Source organism: Gymnoscopelus braueri, assembly GCF_963280865.1.
Source record: "Gymnoscopelus braueri genome assembly, chromosome: 22".
Lineage (NCBI taxonomy): Eukaryota > Metazoa > Chordata > Actinopteri > Myctophiformes > Myctophidae > Gymnoscopelus > Gymnoscopelus braueri.
The window spans coordinates 9985759-10013583 of NC_137624.1; the positions used below are offsets into that span (position 1 = coordinate 9985759).

A 27825-nucleotide genomic window follows, 5' to 3' on the forward strand; every position below is an offset into this window, starting at 1 on the left:
TATAATAATTTATATCTGCAAAGTAACTAGTACCTAAAGTTTTCAAATAATTGTACTGCAGTAAAAGTACAATATTTTCCTCTGAAATGTAGTGGAGTAGAAGTAAAAGTATTGGAAATTGGAAATAATCAAGTAAAGTACAAATACCTAAAAAATGGTACAGTACTTAAGTAAATGTACTTAGTTACTTTCCACTGACAGTGGTGGAAAAAGTACTCAAATGCATTACTTAAGTAAAAGTATCAATACTGCAACGTAGTACTCAGTTACAAGTAAAAGTCCGAAATAAAACATTTACTTGAGTAAAAGTACAAAAGTATTGGCATCAAAATGTACTTTAAGTACCAAAAGTAGAAAGTACTCATGCAGAATGTCCCATTTCACAAGTTTTCAAAAATGTATACAAATCTTTTGAAAACAGCAGATCTACAAGCTCACAATGCTTGTAGATCAGCTATTATTATTATTTTATTTTTTTACATTTTCTCCTCTAAACGTATATGTGTCACATAATGACCAGAAAGAGTCTTTTCTTTTCTTATTCGAAATCAAAACAAAAATAATAGCGTTGAAAGTTTGAAATGAGTTGTTATTGACAGCTGACCAATCAGCGAGAAGCGAGAGCTCACGTGGAACGCCCATAGGTGGAATGCCGGTACAAACGCGTGAAGCACAACGTTCTACGTCAGATGTGTCTGAGACTTTGAAAGAACCAGTCGCATTTAACCAGAGCTTAACAGTTGCTTTAACACTAACGGACGGAACCAGTGACCACCAACCAGAAGAACATCTACGGATTGTTTTATCTACTTTTGTCTACTTTTTTCTCGCAGCAGTGCTAATTTGTTGCTTTTCAACCAGCTTTTTCCTACAACTGGTGAGTTTGATGTAGTTTCATAATGCTCGGGCGGGGGGGTTAGGGGGGGGAACTGTCATTTTAATGCTATTTTATTGATTATGTTTGATTGTAGCGTGAGCTGCTGTTGAAATAGCAGATCTGCAAGCTCACAACACGTAGCTATCTCAACGGCCGTTGCTGTCATGGTAATGCATGGCGTTATCACGACGCCTTGTGAGCTTGTAGATCTGCTATTTTAACAGCCGTTGCCTTCATGTTAACCAACGCGACGCCAGATGCATCGCGAGGCGTTGTGAGCTTGTAGATCTGCTTTTTTAACAGCCGTTGCCGTCACGTTAACTAACTAAACTAAATAACGTCGGTTACCGGTAACCGAAGTTTACCGTTAATGGCCGTTGCTGTCGTCGTTATGATCGTTGTCAAAATAGCAGCTAGCTTGTTTCTAGCTGTGTAACGTCTGTCTCTTATGTATGTTGTGTTGTTGTTTTTCTAAACGCTCTTGGGTTTAAGGTGTAAATGTCATTGTAATTGGTTGTACTGTTGAAATGAGCATTCAAAACGTCTCATTGTAGCTTGTTTACATTGTAAATCAAAGGGATTGGCGCTGTCGTTCAAAAGACGTCAAGCTAACAACCTGAATGGATTTGTGGAGGGGGCCGTTAATTGTAGCTCTGGTCCATAGCGTTAGAACAGTGGGTTTCAACCTTTTTCATGTCAAGGACCCCCAAATTGACACTTAGTAGCCCGCGGACCCCCCATTTCAAAATATATGCCAAGTACGGTACCCTCATAAGAAGATTGTTACGGCTCTAGCAGTGATTTTCAACCATTTTAATTTCAAGGACCCCCAGTTTGACATGCATTAGGGCTACGGACCCCCATTTAATAACATTTCTATCTCTGGGACCCCAATTTGTTTAGTAAAATCAATGTTAATTTAACCCTGAGTGTACAAATGGGGTCCATTTGGTTCCATTTGTACACTCTCAGAGTTGCAGACCCATAAGGGTCCATTTGGTTCCTAACTATCTATCATTTAGCTGGGGACCACCTGGAATCCCTTCAAGGTCCCTGGACCACTGGTTGAGAACCACTGCGTTAGAAGGTTAAGGAGAACTCCTTCTAACGCTATGGAATGGATCAGAGCTAGGGCCGTTGTTAGCTTGTAGATCTGTTCTACTTTGGCAAACGAAAACCGTCATACTGTGTGGTCCGTGTAAGAAGCCTGCATGGGATTGATTGATTGAATATACTTTATTAACTGTTCATAAGGATGCTAAGAGGATAAACCCAAGAAAGCCAATGACTTGTTTCCATTGGGGTCCTGTGTACAGTGGTGTAAAGTACTCTTACTCAAGTACTGTACTTAAGTACAGTTTTGAGGTATTTTTTACTTTACTGGAGTATTTCGAATGTTCTGAAGCAAGCCTACTCGATGATTTTATTTACTCAAGTAAAAGTAGTATCTCACAATGTAGAAGTATTCTGTTGCAAGTAAATTACTTGAAGTAGCATACCAAAGTAACAGTAGGCCTACTCATTATGAATGGCATTTCACAATTGTTGGGGATTTGGCTCCAATATGTCAAAAATAGCAGATCTACAAGCTCACAATGTGTCTCATTGCAAGCTTGTAGATTTGTATTTTTGAAATAATGTATGTTTTGTAATGATCTAAATCTACACTGTAACTTGTAACTAATGTTTTGTAATGAGATGTATACAATATTGAAAAATGGGAATAGTCTATGTATGGTATTTCCATTTTTACTTCCATATTACTATAGTAGCCAACCTCAAATGTGTACTTAATTAGGCTAAAGTCAGTCAGTATCTGTGTAAAGTTACTTTCCACCACTAACATAATAAACTGACATATCTTTCTGTTTCTCTCTCCCTTTTCACAGCTGTCTCAGCTCTCTCTCTCTCTCTCTCTCTCTCTCTCTCTCTCTCAGCACTCAGCCTCTCTCTCTCGCTTGCTCGCTCCCGCTCTCTATTTCTCTCTCTCCCTCCTCTCTCTCTCCACAGAGCAAGATGGAGCTGTATAGCATCCAGTTGATCAACAAGTCGCCTTCCTCTGGATGTGCAAGTAAGTTATAGCTCTTATTTGACCAATAATTCATTACTGTAATCAATTTCTGCTGTTTGATGTTTAGCTCGTTCACCTCACTAGATCCAAAATTTTTTTTTAATGCAATTTGATTTGGAATTTAAGGAATCTTTAGTTAAGAATAACAATAGTAAACTAATGTTGTGTTTTCCATTGCAGAGCGTTCCAGATGGGCGAACAGGTTGATCGTGGACGTGGACAACCTTAGGGACCGCCCCCTGTCCGATGACGACATGGAGGTCATCACAGAGTGCATCCCAGAGCTGTACACCCGCATCGACCAGACGAGGGACCTTTCCTCTCTCACACTGGACCGCAAGGAGCTGCTCAGACCTCCAAAGGACTTCGGGAGGTACTTCACAGCGGTGCCTCGTGACACCTACACATTCAGTGGCTTCAGCAAAGCCTGGGGATGGCCCGCTCCATCCCCACCCCCCGTGAAGACACCGGCAGTGATGTCCACTGAGGATACTGTTCTCTACCAGGTCTTCTCCGGGTCTCTGGTAACTCCGCCCCACCCCACCACCCTAACATCACCCTTCAATGGGTGGAGGCACGCCCGCAACCAGTACGACCTCGTGGAGGTCTCTGGTCAGCAGCTGCCCAGAGTCATCTCCTGTGTGGAGACGACATGGGAGAAGGGGGGACGGGTGCTCCATCGCCAGTTCAGGGTGTCCGTCTACAGGACAGACGGACAGATGATGCTGTCCGTGTTCTGTAGCTTCCCCGGAGATAAGGCACGGAGGCGTATCGTCTTCAGCGAAGACGGGGCGCCTTCTCCTTCTACCCGGCGGAAGAGGGAGGCTGATGTCGATGAGACCATCGTCAGAAGCCCCCCTCGAAGCAAGCCACGTCTAAGACTGTAACGCAGACAGACGTGGGATTGTTGAAACACCCATTCAAAGCCGGAGGGAAAACCACTTAGAAGTGGAGGCGCATGGGGCACCTGGAACCCTTGAAAGGGGCTGCTGGCACCACCTGAAGGAGAGGAGGGGCAGGAGGAGCCGGGACTGGAGTAGATGCTGGTAGAGAACAGTAGCCTCAGTGGACATCACCGCTCCGGGACTGGACTAGATGCTGGTGGAAACGGTATGTGTAGATGTGACGGGGACACCACTTGAAGGAAAGGTGCAGTTTGTGTGAGTAGGTGAGTATGCCTGTCACAATTATTACATAATCGTCTAATCGCAATTATTTGAGATAATCAGTTGTTTTTTGCATAATCGTAATAATCATTTCCATGTTAAAAATGTTCATATGTTTTTAAAAAAATGACAAATAGTGGAAATAGCTGATCTACAAGCTCAAAACGCATCGCGACGCGTTTTGAGCTTGTACATCAGCTATTTCCACTATTAATGTTTTATTTTATGTGTTGTCATATCTGCCCTGTGCAACTTTTGTTTACGGAGGCACTGACATCAGACGCATCCTCTAACCCTGCATCTGATGTCAGTGCGTCGTGATAGGATCAGGTCGGCTGATGCCAGGGTGTGTCCTTGCCTCTGGGGCACACTGTTGCTCCGATTGTATGTTTGTGATATTGATAGGTCGTTTAATGTTAAGTTGAGGTTAAATTAAGGGGTGGTTGTTGACTTTTTATTCTGTTGGCTGACGAATTGATAGGGTTTTGACTTTTAATATCGGGTATTAATGGTCGTATTAGAAATGCGTGTTGTTGTTCAGGAAATGCACCCCCCCCCCCCCCCCCACCCCCCAAAAACAAAAAACAAAAAAAACATTTGTCTGTCTATGTGATGGTCTCTAGCCCTGGCGTCTTGCGGGGTCAGGTTTACAGTAGGTAGCGTCTTGCACCTGAGCTTTTCTGTTGACTAACAACTTTCTAGGGTTTTGACTAGCCCTGGCGTCTTGCGGGGTCTGGCTTTACAGTAGGTAGCGTCTTGCACCTGAGCTTTTCTGTTGACTAAACTTTCTAACTTTCTAGGGTTTTGACTTTTAACATCAAGTAGTAATAGTCGTATTAGAAATGCTTGTTGTTCAGGAAATGCACTCCCCCCCCCCCCCACCCCACCCCAAAAACAAAAAAAAACATTTGTCTGTCTATCTGATGGTCTCAAGCCCTGGCGTCTTGCGGGTCAGGCTTTAGGTAGCGTCTTGCACCTGAGCGTTTAGAGTCTGTCTGTTTTGTCTGTTGTCTGTTTGTCTGTCTACTGTATCTATGGGGCGCCTGGGTGTGGTAGAGGTAAACGCACTCTCCCACCACCGCAGCAGAAAGCTGGGTTCAACACCCAGCAGTAACGGCGGTGCCTCCATCTTGGCCAGGCGCTCCATCAAACACAATTGGCCGTGTTTACGGGTGGGAACTTAATCTGCCGATGGATCAAGTGACCGTCCTTTTTGCTGCACAGCTACTGGCAAGTGTGTATGGGAGGATGCACACAGTAGTTTATACCTCTCTCCAGCTGTGGAGGTGGTGGTGATGCCAGCAACAGGGACTTAAGGACACTTGGGGACAATTGGGAATTGGTGATGACTAAATTGGGATCTCCTCCTAAGATTGTCACCTTGTCGTTGGTGGAGGAGCTTGCGTTATCCCAGTGACCCAGAGAGCTAAGCTCCTGGCAGGTGCCACCATGCCAGGCAGCTCAAAGGGTAAGGGGTCAGACTAAGGACAATCCATAGTTAAAACAAACATGTTACAGAAACCAAAGCATTCCAGGCAGGAGATGCCAGCCACGACAACACCTGTGCAAGGTAGACGCCCCTCCTGGGAAGGTTTGGGCATGAAATGAAATCTCCTGGACTCAAAAGAAACCATCAGAGATGGCCTGACATGTAAGAACTATATTATATTAACTGTTGTATGACTCATTATGCCAATATTCCTTTAGTATTGTTTATGATGTGTTCAGAACAGAGCTCTGCTGTGAAGGAAACTGAGGCAACACTTTACTAAAGGCTGGGTCTATAATGCATTCTTAAGGCTTCATAACACACATTATAAATATTTATAATTATGCATAACAACTTACAACAAGGTTTATGAAGTATTATGAGTGCTGGTCATAATTCTTTATAAGCTTAGAGGAAAAGCACATATTTTTTATTTCAAGGACCTCCAAATTGACCCTGGGGGTCCCCGGACCACAATTGGAGAACCACTGGCTTAGGGAACCACTAAGGCAGAGTCTTTGCTTGAATTGTCATGGTTTAGTTTCTGCACCACCTTACAGTCCAAAAGGAAGTAGATAAAACAATTAAACCAGAGGGGTGGTGGGCAGTGGTGTAATGTACTGTAACTTAAGTACATTTACTTTACTTAAAGGGATACTTCACTTTCACATAAAATAAAAATTTAAAAAATATATTAAAAATAAATGAAAAAAGTAATGGAAAAATCACGGCCCCCTCACGCATTAGAGTGTCCTACTAATGTGTGAGGGGGCCTTTATTTTGCCATAACTTCTTTCATTTTTTTAAAATATTTATTTTTAATGTTTATTTTATGTGAAAGTGAAGTATCCCTTTAAGTACAATTTAGTTTTCCTTAAAGTATTTTTACTTTACTGGAGTATTTCCTACTACACCTCAGAGACAAATATTGTACTTTTTACTCTACACTACACTACAGTTATTTGAAAACTTTATTTACTAGTTACTTTGTAGAGTTTGATTATTATTACAAAACATACATTACCCACTTCAGCCCTATATACATTTCGACCATTTGAAAATAGCCGATCTACAAGCTCACAATGAGCTGCTATTTTCAAAAGATTTTTATACATTTGAAAACTTTGTGAAATAGGACATTCTGCATAATGAGTACTTTCTACTTTTGGTACATTTTGATATGAATACTTTTGTACTTTTAACTCTAGTACATTTTGACTACTTTTTCCACCGGTGGTGGGAGGGACAATGTAGGACTTGCATTGTAAACTAAATTGAGTAAATGTCCTGGTTTTCTGTTCACACTACAGGCTAGAGGAGACCAACAAGGCCCTGGAGGAGACAAAAGAAACATCTCACTGAGGAGCAGTTTGTCTGCTCTGAGCTGACCTCCACCCAGGAGAAGCTGTAGCCTACAGCACCGCTGACCAGGTGAGGAGTGGGCAGCCGCCCATAGCTTTTAATACCGTAGATTTAACTGACTGGGTCGCAGAGGAGACGGGGGGGCTGTCAACCAGTGTAAAATGATCCTAAAGATTAGTAGGAGTTGCAGTATGTTATGAACACTACAGAAATTCTCTCTGTCCTCTGGGCCTAAAACGCTTGGTCTTGGAATGGAACAGCAGGCCTATTACAGCTCATTTCTTTCTACAAACCTCTTGTTTTCCCTTGATGACGACCATCGATTATAGCAGTGGTTCCCAAACTGGGGGTCCCTGAATTATTTTGGGGGGGGAGGGGGGGCTACTCCTAGATGATTAGCTTAATGTGCAACATTGTTTTCTCACTCAACAGTAAACAAACCAACATGCAGTATAAGTGTGTACAGGGTATCTGCACATTTCTAAAGTGACAATTTAGGGACTTTTAAGACCCTTTTAATACCAAATTGTAAAATATTATGTAAGAAAGAGGAACCAAGTAAATGTAATGCCTACAATTCCTAGTGCTTGTCAAGGTGGGGGGTCCCCAGTAAAAAATATGATTATTTTGGGGAGTCACAGCCAGAAATGTTTGGAAACCCTTGGTTTTACCTTTTTTACTTGGTTTAGACAGACGATGGTTTAACCAATTTAGACCTGAGGCAATTCTAAAACGCCTTCTAACTGAAGTTTTCTGATTTAAAAAGAAAAGAATAATGATTATGATGATGTATAGCCTGCCCTACACAATCACTATAAAGAAAACTATAATTGTTTTTCTACTGCGACATGTGTTGCTATAAGCATTAAGACAAAAAAGTTAAGATGCAGTTATGTAAATGTTTCTGACTTTATGCGCCTCAACACAGCAGCAACGAGAAAGATAATCCCAGTCTGACTTACCAGGAGCAACACTTTTCTCTCATCAGACCATACAGGAACGGGTGTGCAATCAATCACAAAGTAGATTTATTAGCAATCATTCACTGTAGTAATTATTCTGCTGTAAATGACCTTAATGTGATGATGTGTGTTTGTCCCCTCCAGCTGCTGAATACAGCCCATGTCAGTACCAGTGATGTGTCAGGACTCTACGCTAAGCTGGACAGGGAGAAAGAGGTGATACTCAATTCTTTGTTTTCAGATGGATTTCTTCATATTTTTGTTTCTGTGGATTGAACATCAGAGTGCATTCTAGCTGATTTTATTTAGGTTGCAGTAAGACAATCCAGTAATCTATTTTCATATTTATTTTTTAACCTCCAGGTGGAGCACCAGAATAGTCAGCCAGAGCTCCTTATCCAGGCGTCATCTCAAAACTTGACTACTGTAACTCCCTCCTTACTGGCCTCCCGACATGCTTTACTTAAGCCCCTCCAAATGATCCAGAATGCCGCAGCACGCCCCGGTCTTCAACCAGACAAAATGTTCACGTCTCGCACATTTTCCGCTCCCTCCAATGGCTCCCAGTTGCTGTTTGCCTACAAGGCAACCAAAGGCATGGCACCACTATACCTTCAAAGCCTGATCCAAACCTACAACCCCTCTTGCTCACTCAGATCAGCTAACGCAGGAAAGCTGTCTGAACCTTTCTTAAAACCCCCGGGACGACGCTCCACACATCCCAGACTCTTCTCCCTCTGGCTCCCAAACTGTGGAACAAACTCGCCATTGCAGTTAGAACTGCAGACTCACTCCAAAGGTGGGAGTGAGTCTGTGAGGTAGAGTCTCCACCTCCCCCCTAGCGCTTTACTCTCCCTGTACCTCTTCCTGCCACCTTTTGCCTCCCTTGATGCTAGCCACTGACCAAGACATGGCTACCTTGCTTACAGATATATCTTGGTTATTCGTTCTCATGTTTTTGTTACTTAGGCTTGTTTTTCTTGACAATGTTAAGACTGTAATTTAGATAGCAGGTTATTGAAACAGATGCTAGGTTCATTATTTACCTGGTATCACATAGTTTCATTGTACAGATTATTATTTTTGTTACTATATTGTTTAGACTGATGCTAGGATCTTGGTTTACCTGTGATTCTAGTTTACTGAGGCACTTACTGTCTCTGCATTTGTATGTGTTACTGTTTACCTTGTCTATTGTAAGTTGCTCTGGATGACAGCGTCTGCTAAATGCCTAAATAAGTCATTGTAATATTGAAGCAATTCAAACCGTGTTTTAATATCTTCTCATGCACTTTTAAAGAAGCATCATTCCAATCCATATACAACTCAGACATTGTATGTCTTGATTAATTGAATACATAGGACCACAATGGAAACAAATCCTCAGGGCTTTTTGTGTTATTGTATAACTGTACCTTTTTTGCAAACTGTTAAACCTTCGGGGTCGAGACACCGGCCCTTGACCTTTTGGGATAGTTTAATGTTGGAAATTCGTGTACAAGAGTCAGGTAGTAAATTATTATGGACAGGAGGTGGCGGTGTTGCACACATTACGCCTAATGGTGTTGGGCAAATTGCATTGATTCCAAGACACTGAATGGAGTTGAATACTTAAGTAACCATCTAATCAGGTTATTCCATAAGATGGGTGCAATATGTTGTTCATTTTTTAAATAAAGCAACCTACTAGATATTGCACCACTTAAAACTTCCCAGAAATCCTGTTTTCCCACCTCAGGAATAAAGACCTATCATTGTCTCTATTCAATTCAGACGGGAGACATCTGATCTGCCCAACAACAACATTGCTGTATATTAGCCTAGCCTACACTATTGGTAGCACACAAACGTTTGACCGTTTCTATAAATATATAACAGCATGAAACTTATGTTAAACCGTGTTTGTTCATGCACTTTAAAGTATGTATTTCTGATTAATTGAGTACAATGTAAACAAGCCCCTGGGGCTTTTAGTTATACTTTTATCATAACCTTTCACTACTAACTGTACTGTTAATAATTGTGTTAATAAAGTATTCAATCAAGTATTCAGTCCAATCTGTATACAACACAGACCACCAGGAGTGGGCTTGAGCCCTGTGGGCCACCCGAGTGAGGCTAACCTTTTCTATGTTGAACACAAGGCAGGCACTTGGACCCAAGTTACAATCCAGGTACATTCAGTCTGGAGTTGAACCAGGAAATGGAATGTCATGATTGTATAACAGGTTGTACCAAATTACATTTTAAAGTTCAAAGCAGTGTGATGTTTTCTTGGTTAAATAAGTGTTAAATAGCTCTGTATTCCCATAGCAATCATTATGTTACGATATGTCTTTATTTGATTTGACATGGACATCACAACCAGTGTTATACAGACATGCAAAAGTGTCACTTTTCAGCTACAGTCACCTTTTTGAACCCAAATAGGGCAATTGTGTGACACCTGACCCGAAAGAAAACAACATGTCACCTTTTTCACCTCGGGGCTGTCTGCATGCCTGGTTATAGCACGAGTGATAATTTAACACCTGTCCACAGGAGGCTTTTTTAAGTAGAAACACTAATCTAAAACCCAATCATAATAGTAATAATTAACCATTAATCAATCAGACCCAATACATTAACCTGTGAAACAAAAGTAGATATAATCATTCCAATAACCAGTCAAACTATTCATTTGAGCAGTTGTTTCAACCATAATTTGAGCCCTTTTAAACACATTACCATCTCTCTCTAGTTTTAGATCCGTAGGAAAAGAGTTCCAAAGTTTTACCCCCTTTAGTGAGAAGGCAGACTGTCCAAATGAGTTTTTGCACATGGGAACAATACAATCACCATTTGTTGAAGCCTGTGTAGTTGCTCTAGTCTGGATTCATCATTCATAAACCCCTTACTTAACTTGTAAAATGGACCTGAGTTGTAACTGTACTTGGTATGATTTTTTCACTCTTCGCCAAAATAGTCAGTTTATCATCTCACAACGTGACATGTTGTGATCTTGTAGATCGGCTATTTTTGGTGAACGTCCCCCCCCCACCCAGAATACTAGGGATGCTGGGGTTAAACTGTTGCCACAAGAAAACACGTAACAACTCACAGTAAAACATTGTTCAAAAACACACATGAATACATAATTTATTCATAACTGCTCTAATGGGTCGCACTGCATGATGCACATTTTCCAGACATCTCAGACCGAGCATGAACAAATGACAACAAATCATCCATTCAAAGTGAAAATTACAAGTTTTTTTCGAAACCGTAAGGCGTAAGGTTCATGTCCTACCTGGGATTTGAACCCGAGTCTCCAGTGTGGGAGAACAAACTTCTACAGTTCTTTCAAGAATCCCTGTGAGCTTCAGGCAGTACTACCTGTCAACCAGTACGTGTGTCCTAACCCAACAGTGGGAGAGTAGAGAGACCACCTCCAACCACTGCAGGTGGGTGGAGTTCAATCCAAGACCTTAGTGCAAAAAAATGTTGCCTCTATATATTACCAAGAAAGTAATTCGAGAAATAGAAAGGGACTTCTCTAAATTTATATGGCATGGTAAAAGATCTAGACTAAGTATGAGGATATTGCAACTGCCCAAGGACAGGGGGGGATTGGCATTCCCAAACATGTTATTTTATAACTGGGCCTGCCACTGCCGTACCATACATGAGTGGGTACATGACTATCTTACTGGTGGACCAGAACCCCTTGAGACATGGGAGTGCTCTCCCTATGTACTACTAGCAGAACTCACAAATATACAAAAAATTACACTTTAAATCTTCTGATAGTCCAATACTCTCAAATTCGATAAATATTTGGAAAAACATGATAACCTTTATGGGAAGGAAGAACATGTCCTCATACTTGACACCACTCACAGGCAATAGACAGTTTGACCCTGGAGTTAGGAGTGCCGTTTTCCGGTCTTGGTATAATAAAGGTATTAGAGTTATAGGAGACCTGTTTGATGCCAGTGATGTTCTTATGTCATTCGATATGATTAAGAACTCATTCGGAGTACCTCGGAATGACTTCTTTGCTTACTTACAGGTTCGCCACTTTATCAATAATGACACCAAGTTTCCTTGAGACAAGCCTCTTCTTGGGCCTTTAGAGGACTCTATTATGCATTTTACTAGGAAGAAAGGTTTGATTTCTTACTTCTATGATAATTTTCAGTGCTTCAACACACAAAATATAGATATTGTGGTGGGAAGATGGGAAAAGGATTTACAAACTGAGTACGACAAGAATTGTTGGGACGACTGCATTAAATCATCTCAAACTACCTTTATAAGCAACAGATTCAAAGAGATGCAGTATAGGATACTACATAGACAGCAAAGGACACCCCAAATCCTAAACAAAATTGACCCTGATAGGTCCCCTTTATGTATCAAATGCAAAACTGAGGTTGGTACTTATATACACTGTTTCTGGGAGTGTTCCAATATTTCCAAATTCTGGTCTTGTGTAGTAAAAGAATTGAGTTCAATTTTTCAGTCTAAGATCTGTAAAGATCCTGGGCAATTTTTATTAGGGCTGCCATCTAAATTTGGGGTTCTAGATCCTAGAAGAGCTAAGCTTCTAGATAAGCTCCTCTGTGTGGCCCGAAAATTTTATTCAACTGGATTCACGAAAAACCTCCATCAGTAACTCAGTGGTATAGAGAAATATATAGGGTACTCCCAATGGAAAGACTCAGTGCCAAAATAAAAGGGAAAGAAAATAACTTCATGGATATATGGCAGCCACTGATAGATTATTTACCCAAGGATCTATCTACCTTGATTTATAAGGGAAGTGATTCCATAGATTGGAAAGCCCCGGTTGTACTTTTACAATTTAACTTCTGATGTGCTCTTATGTGTTTGTTTATCTGTATGTATGAATATTTAACTGTATGTGTGTCCATAGCATTGCCACTGTAATATGCCGCTTGCCCTCCTTTATTTGTTAATATTTTGTGTTTTGTTTTTTGTGTTTTTGTTTGTATTGTATGTCTTTTAATTTATTTTTATTTGAATTTGTTTAATTGAATAACATTCTGATTACAACTTCTGTATAAAAAAGGAAAAAGTCAATAAAAAGTTATTTAAAAAAAAAAAGAAACATTTACTTAGTTCACACATACAAAATAACTGCAGAATAGACAAACTAACTACAGACTACTACGTTTCAGTTTTGTATAGAATAGGGTACTGTAGGTAGTTTAATGAACAAACAGACTTTTATTGATTCCTAGGGAAATGCAGGTGTCATAGCATCACTACTATGCATGAAACACTAAGGTAAGAGGAAATAGATAGAGAAGTAGTAAGGTAGCAATAAGAAAATAAGACAAATAAAACATTAAAGAGAAGACTTAAAGAAAGTCTAGCCTGGCCATCTTCATCTGGCATATTATATAGTTTCTTATAGCAGCCAATCAATTTAATATATCTTAATTATTGGCTACGGTCTTTGTGCTGTTCTCTGTGAAGGCATGTGAAATTAAAACCTTTCCCTACAGGCATTTCAGGCAACACAGCATGAGTAATCGCTACAAACATAAAAATTATTGTGGAGTGGAATAAAATTCCTCTAAAATCCAAGGTTTCCATGGCTGCAAACCAAAGCTCATCTCAATCACAGCTTCTCAAAATCACAGAATAGAATCATGCATGAGGTCTTTCAGAGTAAACTCAATCAGTGGAGCTACTCTTCACAGTGACTTTAAAAAGACTTGTTTTGCATTATAGACTACCTTTAGAGCCAAAAGCCTGTTTGATTAGCCTTTTACTGTTATGGTCAACTGTTGAATTGAAATTCCCCAAAAAATCAAATTGTTGTCCAAAGGTTATTGGATGGTAATTAATGTTTGACTGACTAGCTACTATAAGGTAAAATAACTGCTAGCCTACGACACAATGCTCTATTTGATCATAAAAGAAAATAATTGCACTGCAGATTATGGAGAAAAAAAATGTAATACAAAATTGTGGAATTTAAACAAAAACGACAGTTGAATGCTTAGATGTAACTGATCACTTATAAGAAAATAGAAGTACTGAGTGCAAACGTTTTTCTTTCTTTCTTTTTTTGTTTCGTTAAACAGAACAGTTATATCTCCCTAAACTGAAACGTTCAAAATAATTTAACAGAGCGACACAAGACAAAACCAGATAATGCAAAGTAAGCATCATCATGGGTACCACACTTATTAAGCATCCACAGTATTCTCCTACTCAATCATATTTGTCTCTTTTAAACCCTGCTTGAATTTTAAGACTTGTTTCCAATATTTTTATGGAACAAATGTAAATAATTCAGAGCCAGATAGTGTGGCAGACAACAGTTGGAGATGAGTAAGGAATCTAAGGATGCAAACTCAGTGGTTCTCAAAGTGGGGTCCGGGGACACCCAGGGGTCCTTGAAGGGCCCCTGGGTGACCTTTACATGTCTGTAACTCAGTGAGTGAACAAATGGACCCAATTTGGTAGCCTCACATCAGCAGTTAGTTTTCCCCACCACTAGCCAAAGTGACGCAAGGGGACTTTTGACAGGGCCATACCGAAAGTAGGTTGCTTTATTCGGATACGTGCGTGTCACTGCCCACCCCTGCCGGTTCTCTGATTATAATTGTTTTAAATAGGCTCTGTCATGATTAATTGACCACATATATGAAGTTAAACAACTAAATTCTATCCGAACGATATCTTAAAAGTAAATTCCGTGCCTAAAAAAAGACGTTTGAGAGTGATTTCAAGTTTTAAAACCAAAACCAAAAACAGCGGACATAAAAACATGGCTGCCGTTCCATTTTGGTCGGCTGCACTCTGTTCCATTCGGTTTCACTCGAACTCGCCACCTGCTTGGCCAACCTTCGCTGTCAATCACAGAACAATGAGCGAGGACGCTGATAGGAGAGTTCATGTTATGAACTCCGGAGAAACGCCCAGACAAGCCTGTAGGCCAGACTCACTACTGAAATCAAATACAAATGAGATTTCCGGAGGGAGGGGTTTACCAGGCTACCAATTTGGTTCCATTTCTACACTCACAGAGTAATGGGGGTCTGTGGCCTAATGGCTTACCGAACTGGGGGTCCTTGACATGATTAAACGTTTGAGAACCTCTGCGCTAACTACATTATGTTGAAGTTATCTGGGAGGATGAGCTACTGCTGCCAGGGCTCTTTGTCTTCTGCCCCCTGGTGGCACTGGGCTGGCGCTGCACTTTCTGGCTGGAGGAGCCCTCTCTGTTCATGTTCTTGTCACTGTGACCAGCTCCTGCTTTACTGCGCACTGTGAGCACAAAACAAACACAAACCATGAGAAACAAGATTGTGTCTGTATGACCTACATCACAGCGTTCAAATAACTTCTAACAAAAACTGAGAAAACATGCATCGGAAAGATGAGATACAGCGGGTCATGATTATGTTCTTTCAATATTGCTTATTGCATGGACTGCATTCAAAAGTACACATATCAACATCCACATTAGTTGTAAAGGAGCACAAAAGTGCTTTTTTAAAAGTAATCAAATAAACACTGAAGTCACACAATTCTATGTTAACCTAAGTGATTTGTGTGATCTGTGTTGATTCTACATTTACTATTAAACACATCGTAGGCGCTGGGCGTGAAAATGACAACTGTGCTGCGTCAGTCGGAAACCAGTAATGACACTTGTGCAGTGCTGGTCGCCCACTTTGAGCCAGGTGTATGTAAGATAGGGCCCTATAAACACATTTCCCACTGGACAAAACACACCCTGGATTTTGTCTTGAGTGGGAAAGGCTACAAAATCTGCCTTCATTGCCAGGACAAATGGCTCTGCAGTAGTTTCAGGTATTTTATCTGTTCCAGCGCCTATCGACAGATGGAATCATGACACCCAGGTAGACGTGCCAATTTCCACCCCTTTTCCAGAGCGACGCTATTAGAGATCCACCTCATTTGAGAAGAGACTCAGGGCTCAGCTCTACGGCGTGAGTAATTCACTCACATTGATACATACATGCTAAACTGAAAATGTATTTACAAGTGTGTGTGAATAAAGACATGAATTGAACAACCTCTATAGAATCGTCCATTAGTTATTAATTCAACAAACAAAAATATTATCCTACCCGTTATACATCTCAATAGAGTTTTGTGGTCGGCATACATGTCTTCTGAATTCAGTAGCTTATATGGATGACCGTGGACTGTTTTAATCAATAATCGGGTTTAATCTTTGTGACTTTGCACATCTTTGTCATGCAAGCCTTGTATGTGGAGACTAATGAATCAAGCAAGTTGCAATCCATTGGTTGCAACGTGTCAATTTGGCACCATCACCAAAATAACTATATCTACAACTATGAAAACCATATGCCGCCCCAAGTTACAGACAACTAGATGAATTATATGAAGATATATAAAGATTAGTTTATCATATTTGTAATTCACTTTCTATCCCCTTTAAAACAACAATTGACAAACACAAGGTGAATACATCTACCTGAATGAGATGATGGCAATGATACACTTTTACAACACCCTTGAACAGGTTCAGTTGCACTCATCCACACAGATGCACACTAAGGGTTTCACCAAAAACTAGTCAACACTGTCGGCAGTACAGTAGTCAAACTAGTCGACTATTATAATAACTACTAGTCGACACTGTTGGCAGTAGTCAACTAGTCATGGATGGACTGCTCTTTCTAGATGTTAACAGATATACAGTTGTTGCTTGTTGATAGGGAACAACAATATAAGACAATTTTTAATTTTTTTGTGCAATGGTTGTGAAATGGGGGTCGGGGGGTATCATGATCCTTTAAGTTTATTCTTTATTTATATTATGTACAAGGTAACACGATCATCTCAAGTATTGGATTACAGTTACCATTGTACATACAGTACAGTAAATGACTCAAACGTATTTTGATAAGCTTTTGTTAGAATGACTAAAATTACTTTTTATTTTCTTTTTGTTTCTTTGCGTGGTCCTACACAGTCAGTGTGACATGCCACAGTAAAATGCTTCAACTTCCTGCCTTCCAAAATACAACTGTCATTGTTACCTGACCAAGAACTTCTCTCTCTTGTGTTTTGTCACTGAACAGTTAAAAGACTTAGAAGTCAACAAGTCAAACTATCAAACTATTATGAAAAACTTGGCAACTAGTAAAAATCAATAGTCGTTAAACCCCTCTTGCACACATGCATAATACATGCATAACACACACATTCAAACTCCCATGTCCTCGTTTCCACGGTATGAACAAAACACGTGTCATTCAGATACACCCCTAATTTGATGCAACAGGCACTGTACTGTATGTGTACAAAACACGACTTGCACCCGAGGAGAAAGGCAGGCCAAGCATACGAATGGAGTTAAACAACACAGCGCAGCAACGGGGACCTTGACAGTGAGCGTCTTGCTGGCCGTAGACCACAATCTTAGTGTTGACCCTGGTGGGCCGGGTACCAGAGGATGAAGGGGGAGGTGCAGGAGGCTTAGGGCTCTTGCCAGAGACCACACTATCATCTTCTTCAAGAAACAAGAAACAAGAGGCTTTTTTGTGAATATACACCAAAATTAAAACCACAAGAAAGGAAAATGACAGCACATGTAGTGAGTGAGTGGAGATGTGCTGCTGCTGCTGGTACACTATTAAAAAAAAGAAAGCAAACGTTTTATATTCTCTCTCTCCTCAGTGTCCCAATGAGAGGAGGCGAGCATTCAGAGAAAATAGCAGATCCACAAGCTAGAGGGAAATACTATCAGACACCAGTCAACAAAGTATATACGTAGGGTGGTTAAAGGGGGTGTGTAAGTATATGTTTTTGTTAGAGTCAAAGCTCTATATTACGATAGAAGTCATTTCTATAGAGAGTGTTCGTTCAGTAACAAGGGTACCTAGTCTCTCTCAGTCTGAACTCTTCCACTATCTTCAAATGCTAAAGAGAGTCTGTAATAGGCTCTGTACATGGCTGTAGTTCTATTTTCCAGAAAGTGAAATGAACATTTCCTGTTCCCGGCTGAGTTTCCCTTAGCTTCCATTGGCTCAGCTTCATACTCTTTGAACTAGAAACACACATGACACCTTCATAATTATGTGTTTCTGGTTCAAATCTGTTTCCGGTTGAATTACTGCAACTCCTTATACTCTGGGCTCAGCAAAAAGGTCATCTCCCGTCTTTAACTGGTGTCAAATTCTACAGCTAGGTTAGGTTCAGGGTTGATTTTAAGATTTTACTGATGACTTTTAAAGTGTGGCAAGGCCCTGCTCCCAGCTACATCAAATCTGTTTCTGGTTGAATTCTTGTGGAAACACAGCGTGTGTTGTGTTTGTGGTAACTGACCTCTGTGTTCTGCAGGTGCTGTGGTCAGACTGGTGGTGTGGGAGGTGGTCGACGAGTCTCCCAACGTAGCATCAGCTATCCTCTGCCCCGCACACATGGACTTCAACGTCTGGAACACTGCCTGAGGCGCCACGTTCATCTTCAACAGATCCACAATGATCCTAGATGGACAAAATAGCAGCCATGTTTCCATTTAGCCTGCACAGCTAAACCCTCAGTGTTCCATTTGTCCATTTGTGACTGCGAGCGTAGAAATGTAATCATATGGACCGACTCTTGCGGGTCCATTTGGTTACATGTGTACACTCTCAAAGATAAAGCTGTGTTCCGGAACTTCTTTTCATGCATAAAACCAATCTGTATGTATGGTAAAGCAGTGGTGTGCCATGACAAGTCCAGGTGTGCTTTGGGATTTAGTGACAACCACACATTATTATTGCAACACAATTTAGGCATTTAGCAGACACTCTTTATCCAGAACAACTTACAATAAGCAAGGTAAACTCATACATCAACTGCAGAGAGACAGTGTAGTGCCTCAGTAAACTAGGATCACAGGTGAACCAAGAACCAAGCATCAGTCTAAACTCTAAACAATATATTATACTATAAAAAATGATCTGTACATTGAAACTATAGAAACTATAGGATACCAGGTAAATAATGCACCTACCATGTGTCTAAATAACATGCTATCTAAAATAATGTTTTACCTTTGCATAAGTCTGCATGGTCATCGAGGCTAGGTCAAGTGCTGCTATGATATGAACAACTATAGAAAAAGTACTATACCCGTAGAGGCCAATTCTACACCCTAAAGAAAAATGTATTTCAAACTTTCCGTCAGAGCAAATCCGAGGTTCCAGATTTCATGTGAGCAGTTCATGTTAACAGTGTGGTTGGCTCATTGTACTGCCTGGTTAACTGGTTGTGCTGCCTGTAACTTAAAAAAAATCATCAATAAAGTATTCAATCAATCAATGGGGGTCCTTGAAACTAAACAATTGGAGAACCACTGGGTTTTCTATTATATGAACCTACTTGAAGATCTCTTGATCTATGGTGATCCCAGCAGCCTGGGTGAGCTCGAACAGCTCGCTCTCCTCAGCGTTGAGAATCTTCTTCTTTTTCATGGCATATTTCTGGACATTACTGGTCACCAGCACATCAGGGGCGCTGGGCGCAGACTGCCCAGACTGTTGAGACATCACTGACACCTAGAGAAATATGCAATTACAATGAATCATAACCAGTGGTGGAAAGTAACTGCATGTACGTGTACTCAAGCACTGTAATTAAGTACAATTTTGAGGTACTTTTGACAATATTGGAGTATTTCGATTTTTCAGTACTTTTACTTCTCCACTACATCTCAAGAGGCAAATATTGTACTTTTACTCCACTACAATTATTTGAAAACTGCAGTTACCAGTTACTTTGTAGATTTTGATTATTATTACAAAACATACATTAAGCACATTCAGCCCTATATACAGTACATTTCTGCCATTTGAAAATAGCCGATCTACAAGCTCATTGTGAGCTTGTAGATCTGCTATTTTCAAAAGATATGTAGACATTTTATACATTTGAACACTTGTGAAACGGGATATACATTTTTGATACCAATACTTTTGTAATTTAATTCCAGACTTTTACTTAACAGAGTATTTTTACATTGCAGTATTGATACTTTTACTGAAGTAAAAACATTGAGTACTTTTTCCACCACTGAGCATAAACACCAGTGGTGGAAAAAGTACTCAAATGTTTTACTTAAGTAAAAGTATCAATACTGCAATGTAGAAGTACTCTGTTACAAGTAAAAGTCCGGAATTCAAAATTTACTTGAGTAAAAGTACGAAATTATTGGTATCAAAATGTACTTAAAGTACCAAAAGTAAAAGTACTAAATGTTTGAAAATAGCAGATCTACAAGCTCACAACGCGTCGCGATGCCACGCGTTGTGAGCTTGTAGATCGGCTATTTTCAAATAGCCTATAAAATAGGGCTAAAGTGGTTCATGTATGTTTTATAATGTAATAATTTAGATCAGAAAAGTAACTAGTAACTAAAGTTTTCAAATAATTGTAGTGGAGTAAAAGTACAATATTTGCCTCTGAGATGTAGTGGAGTAGAAGTAAAAGTATTGGAGATTGGAAATACTCAAGTAAAGTACAAATACCTCAAAATTGTACTTAAGTACAGTACTAGTAAATGTACTTATAGTTACTTTGCACCACTGGTTAACTTGCATTGGTTCCTTTCTCACTAAAGACTACACTCTAGCTCGAACATACACTTTAACAGCTGTTAATAATGATGAATGATGACATACGGTCTCGACAGATAAATACGTTCCGATTGACAGATTATTCAAAAACAAACCAGCCTGACCATAGATATAGAAACCTTTATATGTCTATGAGCCTGACATCAACACGGTCCCACATAAAATACGTCATCATTGTGCGACCCCATCAGAAACGCGTCATCAACGGAGGGACACGCCCCCTTTGGATTACCGTATTAAATATTATTATTATTTTTATCATGGATCAGTGGTGGAAAAAGTACTCAAATGTTTTACTTAAGTAAAAGTATCAATACTGTAATGTAGAAATACTCTGTTACAAGTAAAAGTCCGGAATTCAAAATGTACTTCACTTGAGTAAAAGTACAAAAGTATTGGCATCAAAATATACTTTAAGTGCCAAAAGTAAAAGTACTAAAATGTTTGAAAATAGCCTATGTATAAAATAGGGCTAAAGGGGTTAATGTATGTTTTATAAATAATAATTTATATCTGCAAAGTAACTAGTTCCTAAAGTTTTCAAATAATTGTAGTGCAGTAAAAGTACAATATTTTCCTCTGAAATGTAGTGGAGTAGAAGTAAAAGTATTGGAAATTGGAAATAATCATGTAAAGTACAAATACCTCAAAAATGGTACAGTACTTAAGTAAATGTGCTTAGTTACTTTCCACTGACAGTGGTGGAAAAAGTACTCAAATGCATTACTTAAGTAAAAGTATCAATACTGCAACGTAGTACTCAGTTACAAGTAAAAGTCCGAAATAAAACATTTACTTGAGTAAAAGTACAAAAGTATTGGCATCAAAATGTACTTTAAGTACCAAAAGTAGAAAGTACTCATGCAGAATGTCCCATTTCACAAGTTTTCAAACATTTATACAAATCTTTTGAAAACAGCAGATCTACAAGCTCACAATGCTCGTAGATCAGCTATTATTATTATTTTATTTTTTTACATTTTCTCCTCTAAACGTATATGTGTCACATAATGACCAGAAAGAGTCTTTTCTTTTCTTATTCGAAATCAAAACAAAAATAATAGCGTTGAAAGTTTGAAATGAGAGTTGTTATTGACAGCTGACCAATCAGCGAGAAGTGAGAGCTCACGTGGAACGCCCATAGGTGGAATGCCGGTACTAACGCGTGAAGCACAACGTTCTACGTCAGATGTGTCTGAGGCTTTGAAAGAACCAGTCGCATTTAACCAGAGCTTAACAGTTGCTTTAACACTAACGGACGGAACCAGTGACCACCAACCAGAAGAACATCTACGGATTGTTTTATCTACTTTTGTTGCTTTTCAACCAGCTTTTTCCTACAACTGGTGAGTTTGATGTAGTTTCATAATGCTCGGGCGGGGGGGTTAGGGGGGGAACTGTCATTTTAATGCTATTTTATTGATTATGTTTGATTGTAGCGTGAGCTGCTGTTGAAATAGCAGATCTGCAAGCTCACAACACGTAGCTATCTCAACGGCCGTTGCTGTCATGGTAATGCATGGCGTTATCACGACGCCTTGTGAGCTTGTAGATCTGCTTTTTTAACAGCCGTTGCCGTCACGTTAACTAACTAAACTAAATAACGTCTGTTACCGGTAACCGAAGTTTACCGTTTACCGTTAATGGCCGTTGCTGTCGTCGTTATGATCGTTGTCAAAATAGCAGCTAGCTTGTTTCTAGCTGTGTAACGTCTGTCTCTTATGTATGTTGTGTTGTTGTTTTTCTAAACGCTCTTGGGTTCGTTTAAGGTGTAAATGTCATTGTAATTGGTTGTACTGTTGAAATGAGCATTCAAAACGTCTCATTGTAGCTTGTTTACATTGTAAATCAAAGGGATTGGCGCTGTCGTTCAAAAGACGTCAAGCTAACAACCTGAATGGATTTGTGGCGGGCCCGTTGTAGCTCTGGTCCATAGCGTTAGAACAGTGGGTTTCAACCTTTTTCATGTCAAGGACCCCCAAATTGACACTTAGTAGCCCGCGGACCCCCCATTTAAAAATATATGCCAAGTACGGTACCCTCATAAGAAGATTGTTACGGCTCTAGCAGTGATTTTCAAGCATTTTAATTTCAAGGACCCCCAGTTTGACATGCATTAGGGCTACGGACCCCCATTTAATAACATTTCTATCTCTGGGACCCCAATTTGTTTAGTAAAATCAATGTTAATTTAACCCTGAGAGTGTACAAATGGAACCAAATGGACCCTAACGGGTCCATTTGGTTCCATTTGTACACTCTCAGAGTTGCAGACCCATAAGGGTCCATTTGGTTCCTAACTATCTATCATTTAGCTGGGGACCACCTGGAATCCCTTCAAGGTCCCTGGACCACTGGTTGAGAACCACTGCGTTAGAAGGTTAAGGAGAACTCCTTCTAACGCTATGGAATGGATCAGAGCTAGGGCCGTTGTTAGCTTGTAGATCTGTTCTACTTTGGCAAACGATAACCGTCATACTGTGTGGTCCATGTAAGAAGCCTGCATGGGATTGATTGATTGAATATACTTTATTAACTGTTCATAAGGATGCTATATAAACCCAAGAAAGCCAATGGCTTGTTTCCATTGGGGTCCTGTGTACAGTGGTGTAAAGTACTCTTACTCAAGTACTGTACTTAAGTACAGTTTTGAGGTATTTTTTACTTTACTGGAGTATTTCGAATGTTCTGAAGCAAGCCTACTCGATGATTTTATTTACTCAAGTAAAAGTAGTATCTCACAATGTAGAAGTATTCTGTTGCAAGTAAATTACTTGAAGTAGCATACCAAAGTAACAGTAGGCCTACTCATTATGAATGGCATTTCACAATTGTTGGGGATTTGGCTCCAATATGTCAAAAATAGCAGATCTACAAGCTCACAATGTGTCTCATTGCAAGCTTGTAGATTTGTATTTTTGAAATAATGTATGTTTTGTAATGATCTAAATCTACACTGTAACTTGTAACTAATGTTTTGTAATGAGATGTATACAATATTGAAAAATGGGAATAGTCTATGTATGGTATTTCCATTTTTACTTCCATATTACTATAGTAGCCAACCTCAAATGTGTACTTAATTAGGCTAAAGTCAGTCAGTATCTGTGTAAAGTTACTTTCCACCACTAACATAATAAACTGACATATCTTTCTGTTTCTCTCTCCCTTTTCACAGCTGTCTCAGCTCTCTCTCTCTCTCTCTCTCTCTCTCAGCCTCTCTCTCTCGCTTGCTCGCTCCCGCTCTCTATTTCTCTCTCTCCCTCCTCTCTCTCTCCACAGAGCAAGATGGAGCTGTATAGCATCCAGTTGATCAACAAGTCGCCTTCCTCTGGATGTGCAAGTAAGTTATAGCTCTTATTTGACCAATAATTCATTACTGTAATCAATTTCTGCTGTTTGATGTTTAGCTCGTTCACCTCACTAGATCCAAATTTTTTTTTTAATGCAATTTGATTTGGAATTTAAGGAATCTTTAGTTAAGAATAACAATAGTAAACTAATGTTGTGTTTTCCATTGCAGAGCGTTCCAGATGGGCGAACAGGTTGATCGTGGACGTGGACAACCTTAGGGACCGCCCCCTGTCCGATGACGACATGGAGGTCATCACAGAGTGCATCCCAGAGCTGTACACCCGCATCGACCAGACGAGGGACCTTTCCTCTCTCACACTGGACCGCAAGGAGCTGCTCAGACCTCCAAAGGACTTCGGGAGGTACTTCACAGCGGTGCCTCGTGACACCTACACATTCAGTGGCTTCAGCAAAGCCTGGGGATGGCCCGCTCCATCCCCACCCCCCGTGAAGACACCGGCGGTGATGTCCACTGAGGATACTGTTCTCTACCAGGTCTTCTCCGGGTCTCTGGTAACTCCGCCCCACCCCACCACCCTAACATCACCCTTCAATGGGTGGAGGCACGCCCGCAACCAGTACGACCTCGTGGAGGTCTCTGGTCAGCAGCTGCCCAGAGTCATCTCCTGTGTGGAGACGACATGGGAGAAGGGGGGACGGGTGCTCCATCGCCAGTTCAGGGTGTCCGTCTACAGGACAGACGGACAGATGATGCTGTCCGTGTTCTGTAGCTTCCCCGGAGATAAGGCACGGAGGCGTATCGTCTTCAGCGAAGACGGGGCGCCTTCTCCTTCTACCCGGCGGAAGAGGGAGGCTGATGTCGATGAGACCATCGTCAGAAGCCCCCCTCGAAGCAAGCCACGTCTAAGACTGTAACGCAGACAGACGTGGGATTGTTGAAACACCCATTCAAAGCCGGAGGGAAAACCACTTAGAAGTGGAGGCGCATGGGGCACCTGGAACCCTTGAAAGGGGCTGCTGGCACCACCTGAAGGAGAGGAGGGGCAGGAGGAGCCGGGACTGGAGTAGATGCTGGTAGAGAACAGTAGCCTCAGTGGACATCACCGCTCCGGGACTGGACTAGATGCTGGTGGAAACGGTATGTGTAGATGTGACGGGGACACCACTTGAAGGAAAGGTGCAGTTTGTGTGAGTAGGTGAGTATGCCTGTCACAATTATTACCTAATCGTCTAATCGCAATTATTTGAGATAATCAGTTGTTTTTTGCATAATCGTAATAATCATTTCCATGTTAAAAATGTTCATATGTTTTAAAAAAAATGACAAATAGTGGAAATAGCTGATCTACAAGCTCAAAACGCATCGCGACGCGTTTTGAGCTTGTACATCAGCTATTTCCACTATTAATGTTTTATTTTATGTGTTGTCATATCTGCCCTGTGCAACTTTTGTTTACGGAGGCACTGACATCAGACGCATCCTCTAACCCTGCGTCTGATGTCAGTGCGTCGTGATAGGATCAGGTCGGCTGATGCCAGGGTGTGTCCTTGCCTCTGGGGCACACTGTTGCTCCGATTGTATGTTTGTGATATTGATAGGTCGTTTAATGTTAAGTTGAGGTTAAATTAAGGGGTGGTTGTTGACTTTTTATTCTGTTGGCTGACGAATTGATAGGGTTTTGACTTTTAATATCGGGTATTAATGGTCGTATTAGAAATGCGTGTTGTTGTTCAGGAAATGCACCCCCCCCCCCCCCCCCCACCCCCCAAAAACAAAAAACAAAAAAAACATTTGTCTGTCTATGTGATGGTCTCTAGCCCTGGCGTCTTGCGGGGTCTGGCTTTACAGTAGGTAGCGTCTTGCACCTGAGCTTTTCTGTTGACTAACAACTTTCTAGGGTTTTGACTAGCCCTGGCGTCTTGCGGGGTCTGGCTTTACAGTAGGTAGCGTCTTGCACCTGAGCTTTTCTGTTGACTAACAACTTTCTAGGGTTTTGACTAGCCCTGGCGTCTTGCGGGGTCTGGCTTTACAGTAGGTAGCGTCTTGCACCTGAGCTTTTCTAAACTTTCTAACTTTCTAGGGTTTTGACTTTTAACATCAAGTAGTAATAGTCGTATTAGAAATGCTTGTTGTTCAGGAAATGCACTCTTCCCCCCCCCCCCCCCCCCCCCAAAAAAAAAAAAAAACATTTGTCTGTCTATCTGATGGTCTCAAGCCCTGGCGTCTTGCGGGTCAGGCTTTAGGTAGCGTCTTGCACCTGAGCGTTTAGAGTCTGTCTGTTGTCTGTTTGTCTGTCTATCTATGGGGCGCCTGGGTGTGGTAGAGGTAAACGCACTCTCCCACCACCGCAGCAGAAAGCTGGGTTCAACACCCAGCAGTAACGGCGGTGCCTCCATCTTGGCCAGGCGCTCCATCAAACACAATTGGCCGTGTTTACGGGTGGGAACTTAATCTGCCGATGGATCAAGTGACCGTCCTTTTTGCTGCACAGCTACTGGCAAGTGTGTATGGGAGGATGCACACAGTAGTTTATACCTCTCTCCAGCTGTGGAGGTGGTTGTGATGCCAGCAACAGGGACTTAAGGACACTTGGGGACATTTGGGCATTGGTGATGACTAAATTGGGATCTCCTCCTAGGATTGTCACCTTGTCGTTGGTGGAGGAGCTTGCGTTATCCCAGTGACCCAGAGAGCTAAGCTCCTGGCAGGTGCCACCATGCCAGGCAGCTCAAAGGGTAAGGGGTCAGACTAAGGACAATCCATAGTTAAAACAAACATGTTACAGAAACCAAAGCATTCCAGGCAGGAGATGCCAGCCACGACAACACCTGTGCAAGGTAGACGCCCCTCCTGGGAAGGTTTGGGCATGAAATGAAATCTCCTGGTCTCAAAAGAAACCATCAGAGATGGCCTGACATGTAAGAACTATATTATATTAACTGTTGTATGACTCATTATGCCAATATTCCTTTAGTATTGTTTATGATGTGTTCAGAACAGAGCTCTGCTGTGAAGGAAACTGAGGCAACACTTTACTAAAGGCTGGGTCTATAATGCATTCTTAAGGCTTCATAACACACATTATAAATATTTATAATTATGCATAACAACTTACAACAAGGTTTATGAAGTATTATGAGTGCTGGTCATAATTCTTTATAAGCTTAGAGGAAAAGCACATATTTTTTATTTCAAGGACCTCCAAATTGACCCTGGGGGTCCCCGGACCACAATTGGAGAACCACTGGCTTAGGGAACCACTAAGGCAGAGTCTTTGCTTGAATTGTCATGGTTTAGTTTCTGCACCACCTTACAGTCCAAAAGGAAGTAGATAAAATAATTAAACCAGAGGGGTGGTGGGCAGTGGTGTAATGTACTGTAACTTAAGTACATTTACTTAACTTAAGTACAATATTTAAGTATTTTTACTTTACTGGAGTATTTCCAATTTTCAGTACTTTTACTTCTACTCCACTACACCTCAGAGACAAATATTGTACTTTTTACTCTACACTACAGTTATTTGAAAACTTTATTTACTAGTTACTTTGTAGATTTTGATTATTATTACAAAACATACATTACCCACTTCAGCCCTATATACATTTCGACCATTTGAAAATAGCCGATCTACAAGCTCACAATGAGCTGCTATTTTCAAAAGATTTTTATACATTTGAAAACTTTGTGAAATAGGACATTCTGCATAATGAGTACTTTCTACTTTTGGTACATTTTGATATGAATACTTTTGTACTTTTAACTCTAGTACATTTTGACTACTTTTTCCACCGGTGTTGGGAGGGACAATGCAGGACTTGCATTGTAAACTAAATTGAGTAAATGTCCTGGTTTTCTGTTCACACTACAGGCTAGAGGAGACCAACAAGGCCCTGGAGGAGACAAAAGAAACATCTCACTGAGGAGCAGTTTGTCTGCTC

The 27825-nt window shown here is 40.8% G+C and overlaps 2 protein-coding genes across 2 annotated transcripts in view; one reads left to right on the forward strand and one right to left on the reverse strand.

The window, feature by feature from the left end:
* zbtb7c (zinc finger and BTB domain containing 7C) overlaps window positions 1-27825 on the forward strand; it is a 400030-nt gene that overhangs the window by 172891 nt on the left and 199314 nt on the right. The window lies entirely within an intron of this gene.
* On the reverse strand, window positions 14769-20666 carry LOC308077901 (mitotic-spindle organizing protein 2-like). Its single transcript, XM_080418889.1, has 5 exons — window positions 20614-20666; window positions 19316-19491; window positions 18275-18435; window positions 17331-17459; window positions 14769-15214 (listed from the first exon to the last, which is right to left on the reverse strand). The coding sequence occupies exons 2-5, from the start codon at window positions 19480-19482 to the stop codon at window positions 15060-15062; spliced, it is 612 nt and encodes a 203-aa protein (XP_080275015.1). The 5' UTR covers window positions 19483-19491; window positions 20614-20666; the 3' UTR covers window positions 14769-15059.